General features: G+C 43.9%; 4 protein-coding genes across 11 annotated transcripts in view; 1 reads left to right on the top strand and 3 right to left on the bottom strand.

The window, feature by feature from the left end:
- Window positions 1-3,974: 3,974 nt before the first annotated feature.
- Window positions 3,975-5,017, bottom strand: LOC108008712 (uncharacterized). Its single transcript, XM_017072610.4, has one exon. It carries the CDS (start codon window positions 4,887-4,889, stop codon window positions 4,167-4,169), a length of 723 nt encoding a protein of 240 aa, XP_016928099.3. The 5' UTR covers window positions 4,890-5,017; the 3' UTR covers window positions 3,975-4,166.
- A 657-nt stretch (window positions 5,018-5,674) lies between these two features.
- On the bottom strand, window positions 5,675-6,763 carry LOC108008716 (uncharacterized). The gene has a single exon (XM_017072615.4). The coding sequence runs from the start codon at window positions 6,661-6,663 to the stop codon at window positions 5,818-5,820; it is 846 nt and encodes a 281-aa protein (XP_016928104.3). The 5' UTR covers window positions 6,664-6,763; the 3' UTR covers window positions 5,675-5,817.
- Window positions 6,764-8,090: 1,327 nt separating this feature from the next.
- On the top strand, window positions 8,091-12,187 carry Targ (Tarag). Of its 8 annotated transcripts, XM_065863141.2 has the most exons (8): window positions 8,163-8,281; window positions 8,337-8,974; window positions 9,478-9,734; window positions 9,803-10,139; window positions 10,206-10,804; window positions 10,860-11,346; window positions 11,742-12,009; window positions 12,072-12,187. In XM_065863141.2, exons 1-7 carry the CDS (start codon window positions 8,259-8,261, stop codon window positions 11,996-11,998), a joined length of 2,598 nt encoding a protein of 865 aa, XP_065719213.2. In that variant the 5' UTR covers window positions 8,163-8,258; the 3' UTR covers window positions 11,999-12,009; window positions 12,072-12,187. The 8 variants fall into 8 exon arrangements, with proteins under 8 accessions (XP_070850847.1, XP_070850844.1, XP_070850845.1 ...); XM_017074219.4 differs by having other exon boundaries at window positions 11,742-12,187; XM_070994746.1 differs by lacking the exons at window positions 10,860-11,346; window positions 11,742-12,009; window positions 12,072-12,187 and having other exon boundaries at window positions 8,091-8,281; window positions 9,478-9,738; window positions 9,803-10,155; window positions 10,206-10,348.
- Window positions 12,188-12,404: 217 nt separating this feature from the next.
- The window catches only part of mspo (M-spondin), a 47,433-nt gene continuing 46,463 nt past the window's right edge, over window positions 12,405-13,374 (bottom strand). Inside the window, exon 6 of the mRNA XM_017074227.4 lies at window positions 12,405-13,100. Coding sequence (XP_016929716.3) covers window positions 13,082-13,100 — 19 coding nt within the window. The 3' untranslated portion in view covers window positions 12,405-13,081. The remainder of the gene's footprint in view (window positions 13,101-13,374) is intronic.

The raw sequence follows: 13,374 nt of genomic DNA, 5'->3' as shown, positions 1-13,374 counted from the left end.
TGAACTCGAAATTAAATGTCATAATTAAACTGGCAGCCGCCACAGCGAAATGGCGAAAAAAGCCAACTGAGAAAGTCGGAAAATTGTCAAAACGCTGGCGATAAGCCGCAGTCTGACAGTTAGACGCCGGCCAGACAACAGCTGCTTAAACTCTTTGCCACAATGTGTGCATTACCCATTCCGGCAACGGAAAGTCCAGCGGCCATCCTGAGACAATAGACACTATGCCATTCCAAAAATATAGTCCCATTCCCATGCCCAGTCCCCCTGGAGATCTCATCCCGACTTAGCTGCCAGCTTGTGGCTGTCATTTTTATCTTTGGCCCATTGTCACTCGCACAATGGAGCCAAAAATGTGGTGCCTTCATTATCATTTCGTCCACTACTCCTACTATTCCTGGTCCCCAAAATTGTATTCCTTCAAATTGATTTGTCTTCTCGCTCGGCACGTAATCCCCCTCTCACTCGCCGCCTGTGAGGCAATTTACATTTTGTCGCGTTTGAATTGCGTGGCACGTTGTTGCCTATTTGAATTATGTCAATGGAATTGCGCCTTCAATAAATGTCAATATTGGATAGGCAAGGCGATTGATGAAAGACGAAATTTGCAGTGTCGCCGCAAAGTAGGCAACAAATTGTATTTATTTTTTATGTTGGGAAATGAAAAATATAAAAATAAACATCCAGGTCTTTGTGTTCACTTTTCTTAATAAGCTTCTTGTTTTAAAGCGAAGTAATGCCCAATTTAAGCCAAAGAAATCTTCTAATTGGAAACAAATTGATAGCTTTTGTATCATATTTACATATTTTTAAAAGTTTTTGAGTCCCATAGCATTGGATAAAAGTGAAAAAGACCACTTTTGTAGGTGTGTGTTTTGCAAACTATTAAAGAAAGAACAAAGAGACAAATGTCATACAGATGGTGATAGAAAAACATATAAAAGCTTGTTCATTTCACTGGTTTTCACATCAGTAAGCTCTGAGACTAAAGCCACACAAAACCATTCGAGGGAATAACAAATCCAAAGGGTATAGATTGATCAAGAGTGTGTGAAAGCAACAAAGGCAAAGTGCTATGCAAGTGCACATCCATAAGCTGTAATATGCAAACCACTTTTTACGTTTGGCTTACTTGTTGTTTTGATTTTTCTCCAAAGGTAAACAACTTTTGCGCTCAATAAATTTGCAAGAATATGTTTCTTGGCCAGCAAAAACTTTAAGCGATCTTAGCATTGGTTTTTATACTTTTAAGGTGTTCAGGGGGTCGGGTTAAATGCCCTCCCACCTCTGACCGTCAGAATCCCCGCTCGGCATTTAACGCTTGGCCCCTCATTGCCTGCTTATACATTTAATGGCACACTTTGACTACCCAAATGGCACCCAGGTTCCGGGGATTGGGGATTGGGGATCGGGGATCGGGGGTTCCGGACTACCCAGTTCGCGACCATTCCGGACAACATGTTTACAACGCTCTGCGGCAGAGTAGGAGTAATAAAACGAAATTATAAAATAATATTAACCATCCGGCAGCAGCATTTAGACCCGGACACGGAGCCAACAAAGTGTGTAAAGTGTAGCCAGCTGAGTGAAACACAAAAAAAAAAAAAAAAAAATGTGGCAACAAAAATGGAATGGCATGGCATACCCGTGGCATTTTACATTTATGGTTATGTGGGTGCAGCTACACATGTATATGCACCACATGTATGTATATACATATGTCCAGATTATGGGCTAAACTGCAACAAATGGGGGAAAAAAAGAGTACGGGGACTGCACACTGGTTGCACTAAAAGTGCACGTGTAATTAAGGTCAGCATCCTCGTCCAGCTAATTGGCCGAGCCGTAAAGCAAAGGGGCCTTGCAACTTTGTTGGTCATAACTAAATTTGTTTGTTTACCTTGCCTAGAGCTCTACACTAACCCTATATTTCAGCCTTTGCCCCTCCCTGGCATCCTCCAACATCCCATATCCCAGCCGCAAAAAGCTTTTAATCCAGCCAGCTACTGGACAGCCAAAGTCGTAAAGCCTTATCATAATCTCCATGACTGGGGGGACACACAAAGCCTATTCGACCGGGGGAAAAATGGCAGAAGCCGCGGATAGTCGGCCATGTTTTCGTAAAACAAAGAAATATAGCCAATGTTACTCTATTAAAAATGAATATCCCGGAATGGTAAGCGTTCTATTTGCAACTATTAGCATAGGATATACACCATTCTATCACTAAGCTTTCATCCACACTTTGAGCACAACTCTTGGTGACAAGAATATGTTTACTAATGATTTTAAAAAGTTACTACCAACAAAAAAAAATATAACTGAGTATTTTCTGAAGCTAAGAAGCACTTGAAATACCCAAGGTAAGAAGATGATGCACACTTTCAACTAACTTAGGAACCCCAAAAAATTGGTTTGTTTATATATTTTTTCTTTTTTTTAACGTTAGACTTCTTTTGCTGATAGCATGAGACGGACTTAACCCTTTAAATAAATTTGTATTAAGGCAAAGTAAAAAGCAGGGAAAAGTATTAAGTTCTAAAATTAGAAAAAATATACAGTATACATGTTACGAAAATACCCACAAAAACATGCTATCTATTACTCACGAAAAGCACAAGTTCACACAAATAAGAGGCAGGAACAACTTTTATAATAAAATTATTTGTTTGGGCACAGAAACAGACAACTTTTCAGCCATACATTTCATTTGTGCGAAATGTCACTCCGGGGCATACTTTGGCCCAAACAACAGCGAGGACGAATGTTTGGCAAATTCTCGGTTCCGTTTCAGAACTTCCCCCTCCCCAAAGTTCTTAGTCCTCAGATTTTGGTCCTTTCAGAACTCCTACTTGTCAATGCCGAGCTCCGCAATTAAACACTTGCTGGCGGGCTAAACATTTGCATTTAAATAAAAATGCATTGGATTTAGTTGGCGCTTTTCATTAGCCATCGCCCTCTTTAGGCCCCCAGGATCCTTCTGTTTGTCTGTTTGGCTGCCTGGCGCCCAAAGTGACTTTCAATGTAAACGTCAGAGCTTTGTGCTGTTGACATTTGTGCGCCGCCAGACGACAACGTCACAACATCCTCCACGACGCAGACGACGGCAACAATTTGCGATAAACATCTCAGCGGCATGCAAATCCCTTTTAGGAATTGCACAGGAGAGCACTCCAGCTAAAGAGCTGCGGGCGGAGGAGGAGCAGGAGCAGGAGCAGGAGCAGGAGGAAAGGAGGTAGAAAAACTAGGACGAGGGGCGTGGCAGTACACCAGAAGGACCTCCCGACTGCGAAGAATTAACCATCAAGCATTCCTGAAAGTCGCATTCAATGCGACCCAATACGCTGGAGTGAAGTTAAAGTCTGTGATCAATAAATACACATTTTGAACCCATCCAATTATCAAGATTAAGTTACATATTGGAAAACTACTACTTCTAAAAACTGTTTGGTTTTAATAAAAACATGTTAGCTGTTTTTGAAAACTGCTGAAAAGTTTCTTTTCTCTTTATCATCTTAAGTTTTATTTGACTAAAAACTCTTAGAGGCAAAGTCTAGTAAAATCGTTCGGGTACTCATATTCCCAATATAGTTCGTGAAATAAACTAGACATTGAAAAAATAATTGTCTTTCTCAACAGCATAGCTTCATGTTTACTTTTTTTGAAAGACAGCAAAAGTAAAGGCTAAAACGTATATCGAGAAATAAGATATTACTTTTCTTTAAAAAAATTAAAAAACTACACGGAATCAATTCCTATAGTCAATCCCAATCGATTTTTATTTTGTTGAATATAAAATAAAATATTCCTTTTTAAGATACATCAACCGCAAAAATCCCTATAATCTTTGACCCATAAGTGTATGATAATATCTCAACTTGCAGTCGTTTTAAAATATTATTTTAATTAAAAATTTTTAAGCAATGCAATTATATACACAAATCAAGATTGGTAAAAGAAAACTAAAGTCGCCATTGGTGAGTGATGCTGGAGGATCGCAATTTTATGAGTTAACCCGTTAAACAAAGTATAAACGGTAATACATGCGAGCCACTTTGTTTACGCATACTTTTCACTGCTGATTTGGGGCATCTCGATCCAGATATAGGACTCATTCCGCCTTGATTTCCATGGTTTCGATGGTTCCTCGAGGGTCTGGGGCTGGCCTATCTCATCATCTTGCGCCAGTAGGCCCAGACGTCGCACAGGTTGACCTTCTTCTCGCACTCGCACGGCATGATGGGGTCAAGCAGCTCCTTCTTGCACTCGGAGAAGCTGGGATACTGGGTGCGGCGCTTCTTGCAGCAGGACGGGATGCGACCCACGTCGCAGGAGGGCGGCTTCCTGGCCTCCGGGCAGCCCGGCGAGGGGATCTTGCAGCAGGGCCAGTCCCCGATCCGATTCACTTCGATCAACTTCTCGGGCTTGGTCCGAGCGCTCTCAGCAAACATGTCCTCGTCGCGGCACTCCACCTGGCTGACCGTGGGGCAATCGAACTTCCGCCGCGGTCTATTCGGGTACTTCTTCTTCGCCTGGACGGCCGCCTTGGGGATCATATAGCACTCGCACCAGGTGCGCTGATACTTGCGCTTCTTCTTGTCACTGGGGGTGTAGTGATCCAGATCCATGGGCAGCTCCTGGTCGCCGCAGGGATCGTCCAAGCATTCGGCACGGGGCAACTTGAGGCGTGGCTGGTTGCAACGGTTCTCGGAGCGACGGATAGCCATATAGCACTGGGGTGGCTTGTCCTTTTTGCCCTTCATCGCCTCCAAACGCCTCCTCCGCACCGCCATCTTGTGGGCGTCGTACATCCTGGTCCGCTTGATGGTCAGCGGTCCCACAGTGTGCCGCATCAGCAGCGAGCGCTGGACGGTCTGCAACAACCCCATCTCTTTCAACTGAATTTAACTGGAATTTTGAACGGAAACCAAAACGGAAGCCTGGACTTTACGAGGCAGAGGTGTTCCACGTGCTCACCACTCGGACTATGGCTTGTGAATGAGCCAGAAACCAAGTGGAAGTCCCTACGACAGCTGACGTTTGGAAGAAAAGCCTACTTGGGAACTATGTTTGAATTAAACAAACAAAAAACTGGTTGCTTAAATTGACCAATACGGTTAGATTTGTTACCATAAAATAAAGTACCTAACCATTTAAAAAAGTTGTACTCAAATTGGTTTTCGCTTGGTTGCCAAGTCAAACACTGTAAAATCCACTCTTGAAATTTAAAGATATTTTATTAATAAGACTATTATACACATTCACACTAGCTTTAAGTCAAATGCAACCCTATGCAACCATACCATTATAAGATGAATCCCCCTTGAAAATTAAAACTATATACGGGCCACTATAACTATGAGTCGATAATCTTTTATTTTCGTGGTTTCATCAAAATACTATAAAAAAGTTAGATTACTTTATTTTATCGTTCGGGTCCATCTACTAAAATGCTTGGTAAACTTGGTTCCGTAAAATTATTTTGGGTATACTCCAAACAATGTGTTTATATTTCTTAAATTCTTTCTTAATGGGTTCCCGTTTAACCAATAAACTGGAACAATATTAAATACTTAAGGAGCTGCCTAAATATTAGCGTACAAAGCTGAAAAGCTATGGATTTGATTTACTTATGGGCAAGCCATTACCCCCCAAAATATCAAAGAGATGAATATTTTTCTATTAGTGATCATACGTTCAAATTTATTTCACCAAAATTTCGAGACTCTCCAAATGGGGACTAGTGATTTTTCTGCCAGGAATTAAAGCACCAAGAGAGGGCCACCGAATCCAAACTTCTCCCGGTCAAGTGTTTCACTATTCGCAGTCTTCTCGCCTCTCTGGAGGATCGCAGGGATGTCGCCGGTTGAGGAGACCATAGCGATAGACGAGGCAGGTTGGCGGCACCTCCAGGCAGCGGCATTCGATGGGCCTGCTGGTGTTGAGCTCCTCGTGCTGGCACTCCGAGAAGCTGGGATACTGACAGGCCCGGCGGCGGCACCTCCTCTTCCGGGGGGCCACCCGGCAGTTGGTCTTGATGGCTGCCGGCTTGCAGTCGCAGAGCGAGAACTTGGGGCAGGGTCCCTCCTTGGCCTCCTGCTTGCACGGCATGGGGTTGATCGTGAGGCAGGGCTTCATCTTGGGTGCCGCCCCGCACTTTTGGGTGATCACGCGGTAGGTTCGCTCGGGGGCAACCTTGCGGCAGCAGCGCTTCTGCTTGCGGAAGAAGCACTCCACCCAGTACTGGTCGAACTCGCGATCCAGGGATTTGCTGGGCTTGTAGAACTTGTCATCCAGTCGCTCGGCCAGGTCACAGGGATCCTGACACAGGGGCTCCGGCTTGTAGGGTATGTCGCAGCGACCCCAAATGCCCAGGTACTTGGGATGTTGGACGGCCAGCTCCTTGTCGGTCTTACAGGGTTTGAGCTGCTTGTAGTACTTGGGCTTCAGTGCTTCCACCGGCAGACATTCCGGCTTCAGAGAGTTCTTGGGCACATACTTCTCGCACTTTCGCTCAACCTTCTGCTTTTTGGCACACCTGTCGCTCTCACCATCCGAGTGCTTGAGGCGCCGGCTGACGAGGGAGACTCCCGAAGTCACCAGACCCTGGGCCTCTTTCAGGATCTGTGGACGTAGGGCTATGGAATTTTTACGCAGAAACATAACTAGACGGAGATTTTGGATTGGAGCCGGTACTGTGGCAGTTTTGAGAGAAACGAAATTTAGGTCGTTCCCGGTGAACGTTCTACTTTGATCTGAGGCTGTTCCTGGTGCCCCTCTGAAAGGTATAACGAAGCCTAACCAAAGGCCCCCTTGGATGGGGTGAATTTCTCATGCTGTTTCACACTCCACAGACTTTACAAATGTAAGTGCATTTTTTGGAAACTGTCGCGGATTGAACTCTTTTCGAGACTATGGCCCAAATGGCTTTTCCTTGTTTATTCTGCTGTTAATTGCGAATGCATTCGATGCCAGTTGCCTTGATTTGGGCGGGAAACAATAATAAAGAAAAAATAGACATCGCAACCTTCACTTTGCGAATTTTTTTCCAAGCTTGTTTGCAAGTTAAATGCAAACAGAGCGCAGCCAGCCAAACGACAAAGCCCCTTCCAGCCGCCCAAAAAAAAAAGGCATCGGAAAAACAACAGAAATCCACTAGAATAAGTATACGCCATGGTGGCTACTCGCTCTTCTCGGGGCAGTTTTCGCTTTTACGCCGATATTTTCATTGGAGTCACTGCCGAACGAGAGTGGCCATGCATGAGGGCCCCCCATAAAATTGGGTCAATTGCTGTTAACAATTTGGCAGCGCAATCTTTTGGCCGTTTCGATTTCAAGTCGCTCAGGGAAAAAAAAAACAAACAAAAAAAAATAAAGGAGAAATAGGAAAAGCAACGTGGGCCATAAAAAACGGGCACGTACGAGCGAACCTTTTGGAAAAAACAATTTCCGCATAGAGTTGTTGGTCGTGGAAAATAGCCGCTGCAATCGCAGCTCACCCGCGGGAAAACGGGAGGGAAATCCCGCTGTTTGAGGGAAAAGCTCAAGTGGTTGGGGGTCGAAAGTTTGCTGGTCAGAAGCCTTTACGCTAATTAATTAGTGCATTTTGTTTGTTATTTATTTTGCGAGAACATTTCCAGCAGGGCTGGCTTAGTTCAACTTTTACAGCGGTGGGGATTTCATAAATTCAACATCTGGCTAGCATCACTTTCCATTTAATCAACTGGGAAGACCGGCGACCCCAATACTTCATCTTTTGTTGCCATTGAGTGACTGCCAATGAAGTTACTGCCCTTAAAGCTGAGATGCACTTTAGCCCACTCCACTCTGTGTAGAACTCCGACGACTACGGAATGATTTCATTTACTTGCAATCAATGAAATTGCACTGATGCAATTTTGTTTTGGCCCCAAAATAAACAGGCAGGCGGGTGTAGAATTGAACTGGGATCGGGATGTGGCAGTGGGGATTCGCCTGGGGAAGAGAGATGATGGAGATGGCAGAAAGTAACAGTTGCTGTAGGGAATTTTCTGAAGGGGGATACCAACTCTGTCTGTCACGCTTGCCTGGCAACCAGGAGCAGCTAATGTCTGGCGACAGTCCCCGAATCCTACTTCCAATCCGAGTCCCACGAATTCCCTCCTCGGTGGGAGTTTCTCATATCGCAGCCAGACACGTAGCCAGTCACTGTGGATTGGGTTCAAGACGCAGAGAGATTTGTGAAAGATGTCAGGAACACGCTGCGACAGAGTCGAAAAATGAGCAGGAATCGTAGGCGGAGGTGAGTGTACCCGTCCTTTGAGAACTACTCCTGAACCAAGCCCTTCGTTTCCCAGCTTACCCAGCAGTTCGGTGCCATCAGATGAAGACCAGACCACCCCTGCAGTGCAAAATGGAAGTAGCCAGAGGTCCAGATCCTTGTCCAGGCAGGATCTGTTGGTGCAAACCTCGTCCATTTACGAGAATGAAAAGCAGACAGATCAACCGCAGATGGTCGATGTGGCAGTGGGGACCAATGCAAGGAATCCCAGTTCAATAATCCTCGATTGGAGCACTTCAAGGTCTTCTCTTAGACGGTTGCACTGGAGTACAGGAGACCTGCCTCTCAGAACTTTTCCCCACATCCTTGTGGAGGCTTCAGAAGGCAATGAGCCTAAGGATAGCAAACCACCGACCTCCAGCCCCATTGAACCGATCTCCGAAGTGCCGTATGTGGAGCCCACTTTTGAGAAACCTCCCTCTTCCATTGGAAGACCTCCTTCTGTTAAACGGACTCCCGCATCTATAGAAACCGATCGGATTGCTTCAGATTCATCTGTTCCGTCCAGCTTTGCTCAGTCTTCCATTGCCCAAGACTCTAGAATAAAGTTCGCCTCTGCTGCATCCGTGGAGAGCGTGACCTCAATCAGTGCCACGGAACAATATGATAGGGAGGAACCGCTCATCACCAAAACGCAGAAGTTCTTTAAAAAAAGTAAGTTCCTTCCTGCTGCTTATCTAAAACTCGGTGGCTATAGCAATGATAACTAATTAGTTCTTAACCTTAAAATTAGTAGGTTTAGGGATACTCACCCAATCAATCAATATTTTTAAAGACCTGGTAAATGAATATAAGAGACCTGAAATTTTTTATAAACAAATTTTGTATTTTTTACGCTTACGATTTTTTCATTATTTTCCCGTAGAGGTTGTACTGTCTGCCCACAGAAAAATCTTAAGATCTTAAGATAATCAGAAGAGTATGTAGGCAGATATTGTATTAACTAGGTTAATAATCCTTTTTGACAACGTATAAGAAATTTAAACTTCATGCGGTTGCTTATAAAAGAAATACTGAACACTATTTTATTGTTAGGATCGATCAGACTCAAAATAAAACATGCAATAATATTTTAAAACAAAAGAGAGCCTCCTAAAACCGTAGACTTTTACAGATGCATTGCATTTGTCCCGACTAATCTTGTAACCTTCACCTAGGAGCCCCCTTGGTCCCGAGATACGATTCGGAGGACTCGTACGTCATTGACAAGGACATTATCCAACAGGACGCGTCCGTGTCCGCGGCCAGTGCGGGTTATCCTTTGGCGGACACCGAATCACCCGGATCATTCAGCGAATATGATGCGGATAGGCGGAAGAACAGCGAAATGTTGATCGACTCGGGTAGTGGAGATTCCAAAGAATCCTTCGACCTGATAGGCGGCGGAAGACGACTGGGCTCTGGTATGGTTTTTGTAAGTGAGTGGGTACCAACTTTCAGAGGTGCTGAGCACATGGATAACGGATCTTCCGCTCTCCGCAGATCTATATGGTGATACCACCCGACGGCGGCTTCGGCTGGTTGATCATGGTGCTCTCCTTCCTTGCCCAGATGATCATCGACGGCCTTATTTTCACCATTGGCATCCTGTTGCCTTTTATAGCCAAGGATCTGGACGCGGAAATGACGGAGGTACTATTCGTGGCCAGTGTCCAGATTGGATGCTACTTCACGAGCGGTATATTTGGTGCCATCCTGATCAATCGCTTTGGTTTCCGCAAGGTGGCCATCGCCGGGGTCCTATCCTCCTCATCCATGGTCTTACTCGCCAGCTTCAGCGTCAACCTGGTCATGCTGATATGCTTTTACAGCGTCCTTGGTGGGTTGATCATCAGGTACTGTCACAATCCAATAAAAGATGAATAACTTAGGATCCCCCTTCTAGGTGGCATCTGCATGAGCACGATCTGGGCGAGTTCCCAGCTGATCGTGGGGTACTACTTCGAGCGGTATCGTCCGATGGCCACTGGATTCTCCTGCAGCGGTGGAGGTGTTGGAATAGTCGTCTTCACATTCCTCAACGGCTATCTGGTGCCGATGATCGGTTGGAGGAACATGCTCCGCACACAGTCGGCACTGATCATGTTGATCCTGCTGATGGCCATTGCCTACGTGGAGGTGGCTCCCACTCAGGTGGGCCTGTACCACCATTCCGACCTGGTGGAGTCCAGTTCGGAGGAGTACTACGGCAACTTCTATGTGCAGGACTACTTGCGTATGTCCACCCAGACGGCAGCAACTCGGAGTGTCCTTAGCACGTATGAGCCGGCAGAAAAAAAGCGTGGGTGCGCCAAATTCTGCCCCTGCTTCGCCAAGTGCTGTGAGAAGAGGCAGAAGAAGGCGGAGCCCGAGGAGGAGCGCAATCTGCTCATCCGTCCAGCGCCCATGGAGCGGGATGATCTCTTCTACACGGGTCCCGCCGAATATGAAAAGCCTCATAGCAAAGAGCACCTCGAGGGCAAGGAGATCCACCTCCACAAGAATGTGAGTGTCCCAAAGTAAGCCCCTAATTCCATCTAAATGAATCTTCCACCTACAGACCCAGCAGGTAAACTACGGCATTAAAAAAATTCATGTAGACGATAAGGACGACCCGTCTACTTCCAGAGTTAGTCGCAGAAGATGGGCTAAAGAACCTGAAACGCAAAAGAAGATGCAGGGCCGATGTATGGCCACCCTGGTAAAGCTCTTCGATTACCATCTGCTGAAAAGGTTCGAGTTCCAGGTGCTGGTGGCCTCCGCCTTTCTGTATCCGCTGGGTTTTAACATACCCTTCGTATACTCGTTCGCACGTACCACGATTCCCAAGGAATATGGGCGGCTTATAGGTCCCACCATCGGGATTACCAACGTTATAATGCGGAACGTCTGTGGGTTTGTGGCCTATAAGCGGCGTGATTGGACCACAGGCATTTGTGGTGCTGGCCTGGTTTACGGCGGATGTGCCGTCTTTATCAGTGCCTTCTATGGTCAGGACTTGATTTGGTTCCAGTTCCTCTACGGCATTTCCTATGGTGTTGCTCCAGGTGGGTAACTCATGTGGGACTTTTCTTACCCTATTAAGAGTTTGAAAATTTTGGGGAAAGTATGCCATTCTATACTTACAATTATAAACAATCCTTAAAAATTGAGAAAGTTTAGAAAGGTTTAATTTACAAGCTGGATTTTCCTATTTCTACATGTATAAAACTATTTTTGTAATATCAAGGCTGCCTAAAACATAAACTTTATAGTCAGCAGCTCGACTGAATCATTTTAAAAGACTTTAGGTTTTCTATTTACTCCATACTTTTGGACACCATTATACGAGATTTCAAACAGCATAGTTATTTCTGGAGCTTCCACTAAGTTATATTTTCTGATCGCTAACACTTCTCTCATAATTATAATACTACCTATTTTATTTCCCTTTATTTACTAGCTGTATACTCCACCCTGCGAGGACTTATATATGTGAAATATCTGGGCCTGCCAAAGCTGACCAATGCCTTTGGGATAACCTCTTTGGCCATGGGTGTCGGTGCTTTTGTTGGCACCACTATTGGCGGAGAACTAATTGCCACTACGGGTAACTATACCTATGCCTTCATCTTTGCGGGACTGTGCCTCATAGGCTCCGGATTACTGAAACTAATGCTGCCCGCGCTGATAAAGATTCGCAACCGTAAAGCCCATTAAGGAATCTGATGGTTGGAATTGCATTATTTATTTGTTGTCCTCCTTCTAACATGGGATTTATTTTACAAAACAGCTTTCGCTCTTCTTGATATCGCATTTGATACATACACAACTGTTAGTGACTATTTAACTAGTTATGTTTTGGTTATGCCCGTGTTCAAAATTCTGAATAAATGATTTTATATTACACCTTTGATTTGGAAAAGGGATTTCTTATGGAGACTGCATACAATTGGTAATGAAATTTCGAAGGAATGTGACTTCTAAAAATCTTCCGGGTCTTATTGACTGGCAAACGGTTTTAGCTATGTACTTTTCCTTAAAAATAAAGTTTTATAATTGTGACTTTCCAACTGGCAATCTATATTTTCGAATGCCTTTTCAATTTAATTCGAATTCGAGCAGGTTTCTTTGGGGTTGACTTTTATTGCAATCCATTTAAAGTTATTAGTTAGCTTAATTTACATCTAATATTAGCTTAGTTGCTGAACAACACACTTTGGCTCCACGCTTATAGGTTAAAGTGTGTTGTGTTTGGTTTTTCATTTGGTTTTGTTTCCGTTTTTCCTTGTTTGGGTATGCAAATGTTCACGCTTTTGGTTTACTTTGATTTGCTTTCTAAACTTTGTACGTCTACTGTTCAATGTTTTCCTTTTCTTCTTCATGTTTAATATTTTATGATGATTTTTTACATATTATTAAGAGCTAAAGCAACAAAATGACAAATCGAAATCAAAGTGAACACATAAACATAAAAATGTTTTAATCGACATCCGCCTGACGGATGACTCCAATCCTTTTTGTCCAGTGTCTAAATCCTTCTTGGTTTTTTAAATATTGTCAGTAGTCTTCCCCATCGTCGCCTCGAATTTTTATTCCATTTTCCATTGATGTCTATGCATTTGCCGGCTGCTTTAAAATCAATTTCGTTCGATAATCTAAATTTAAATTAAAATCTCCTTGCGGGATGATCCACACTCCTTATGGCCTTGCTGGTCTTTCTTGTTCACACAGAAAAAGCAATTCTTACGCCTTAAATTAAAATTATATTTATATCGCCTGTGCCTCCTTCAAGTGGCTCGTTCATGTGTCGGAATCAGACCTGCAATCAAATTGGAAAGTATATATATTTTATTGGTTAATAACTGATGGGTTGATTTGGTTGAGTCATGACCTCAGAAAGAAAGAAACAATTACTCATCAACGGTTTTTAGGTGTTATCTGTGGCACATTAATGTGACTTTTTTCTGCCAAAAATATTTAATTGGTAAAGTAAATCATGTTTGGAAAAAAATGCTATTGTTATTGAAAATGCTTGTGGATTTTTATAATTATTTGAAGTCTTGTTTTATCCTGAAAATTAAATAATTTTTGTT

Source organism: Drosophila suzukii, chromosome 2R, assembly GCF_043229965.1.
Source record: "Drosophila suzukii chromosome 2R, CBGP_Dsuzu_IsoJpt1.0, whole genome shotgun sequence".
Classification (NCBI taxonomy): domain Eukaryota; kingdom Metazoa; phylum Arthropoda; class Insecta; order Diptera; family Drosophilidae; genus Drosophila; species Drosophila suzukii.
Note: the sequence above shows the minus strand (reverse complement) of the source record. Positions and strands in the feature narration are given on the sequence as shown.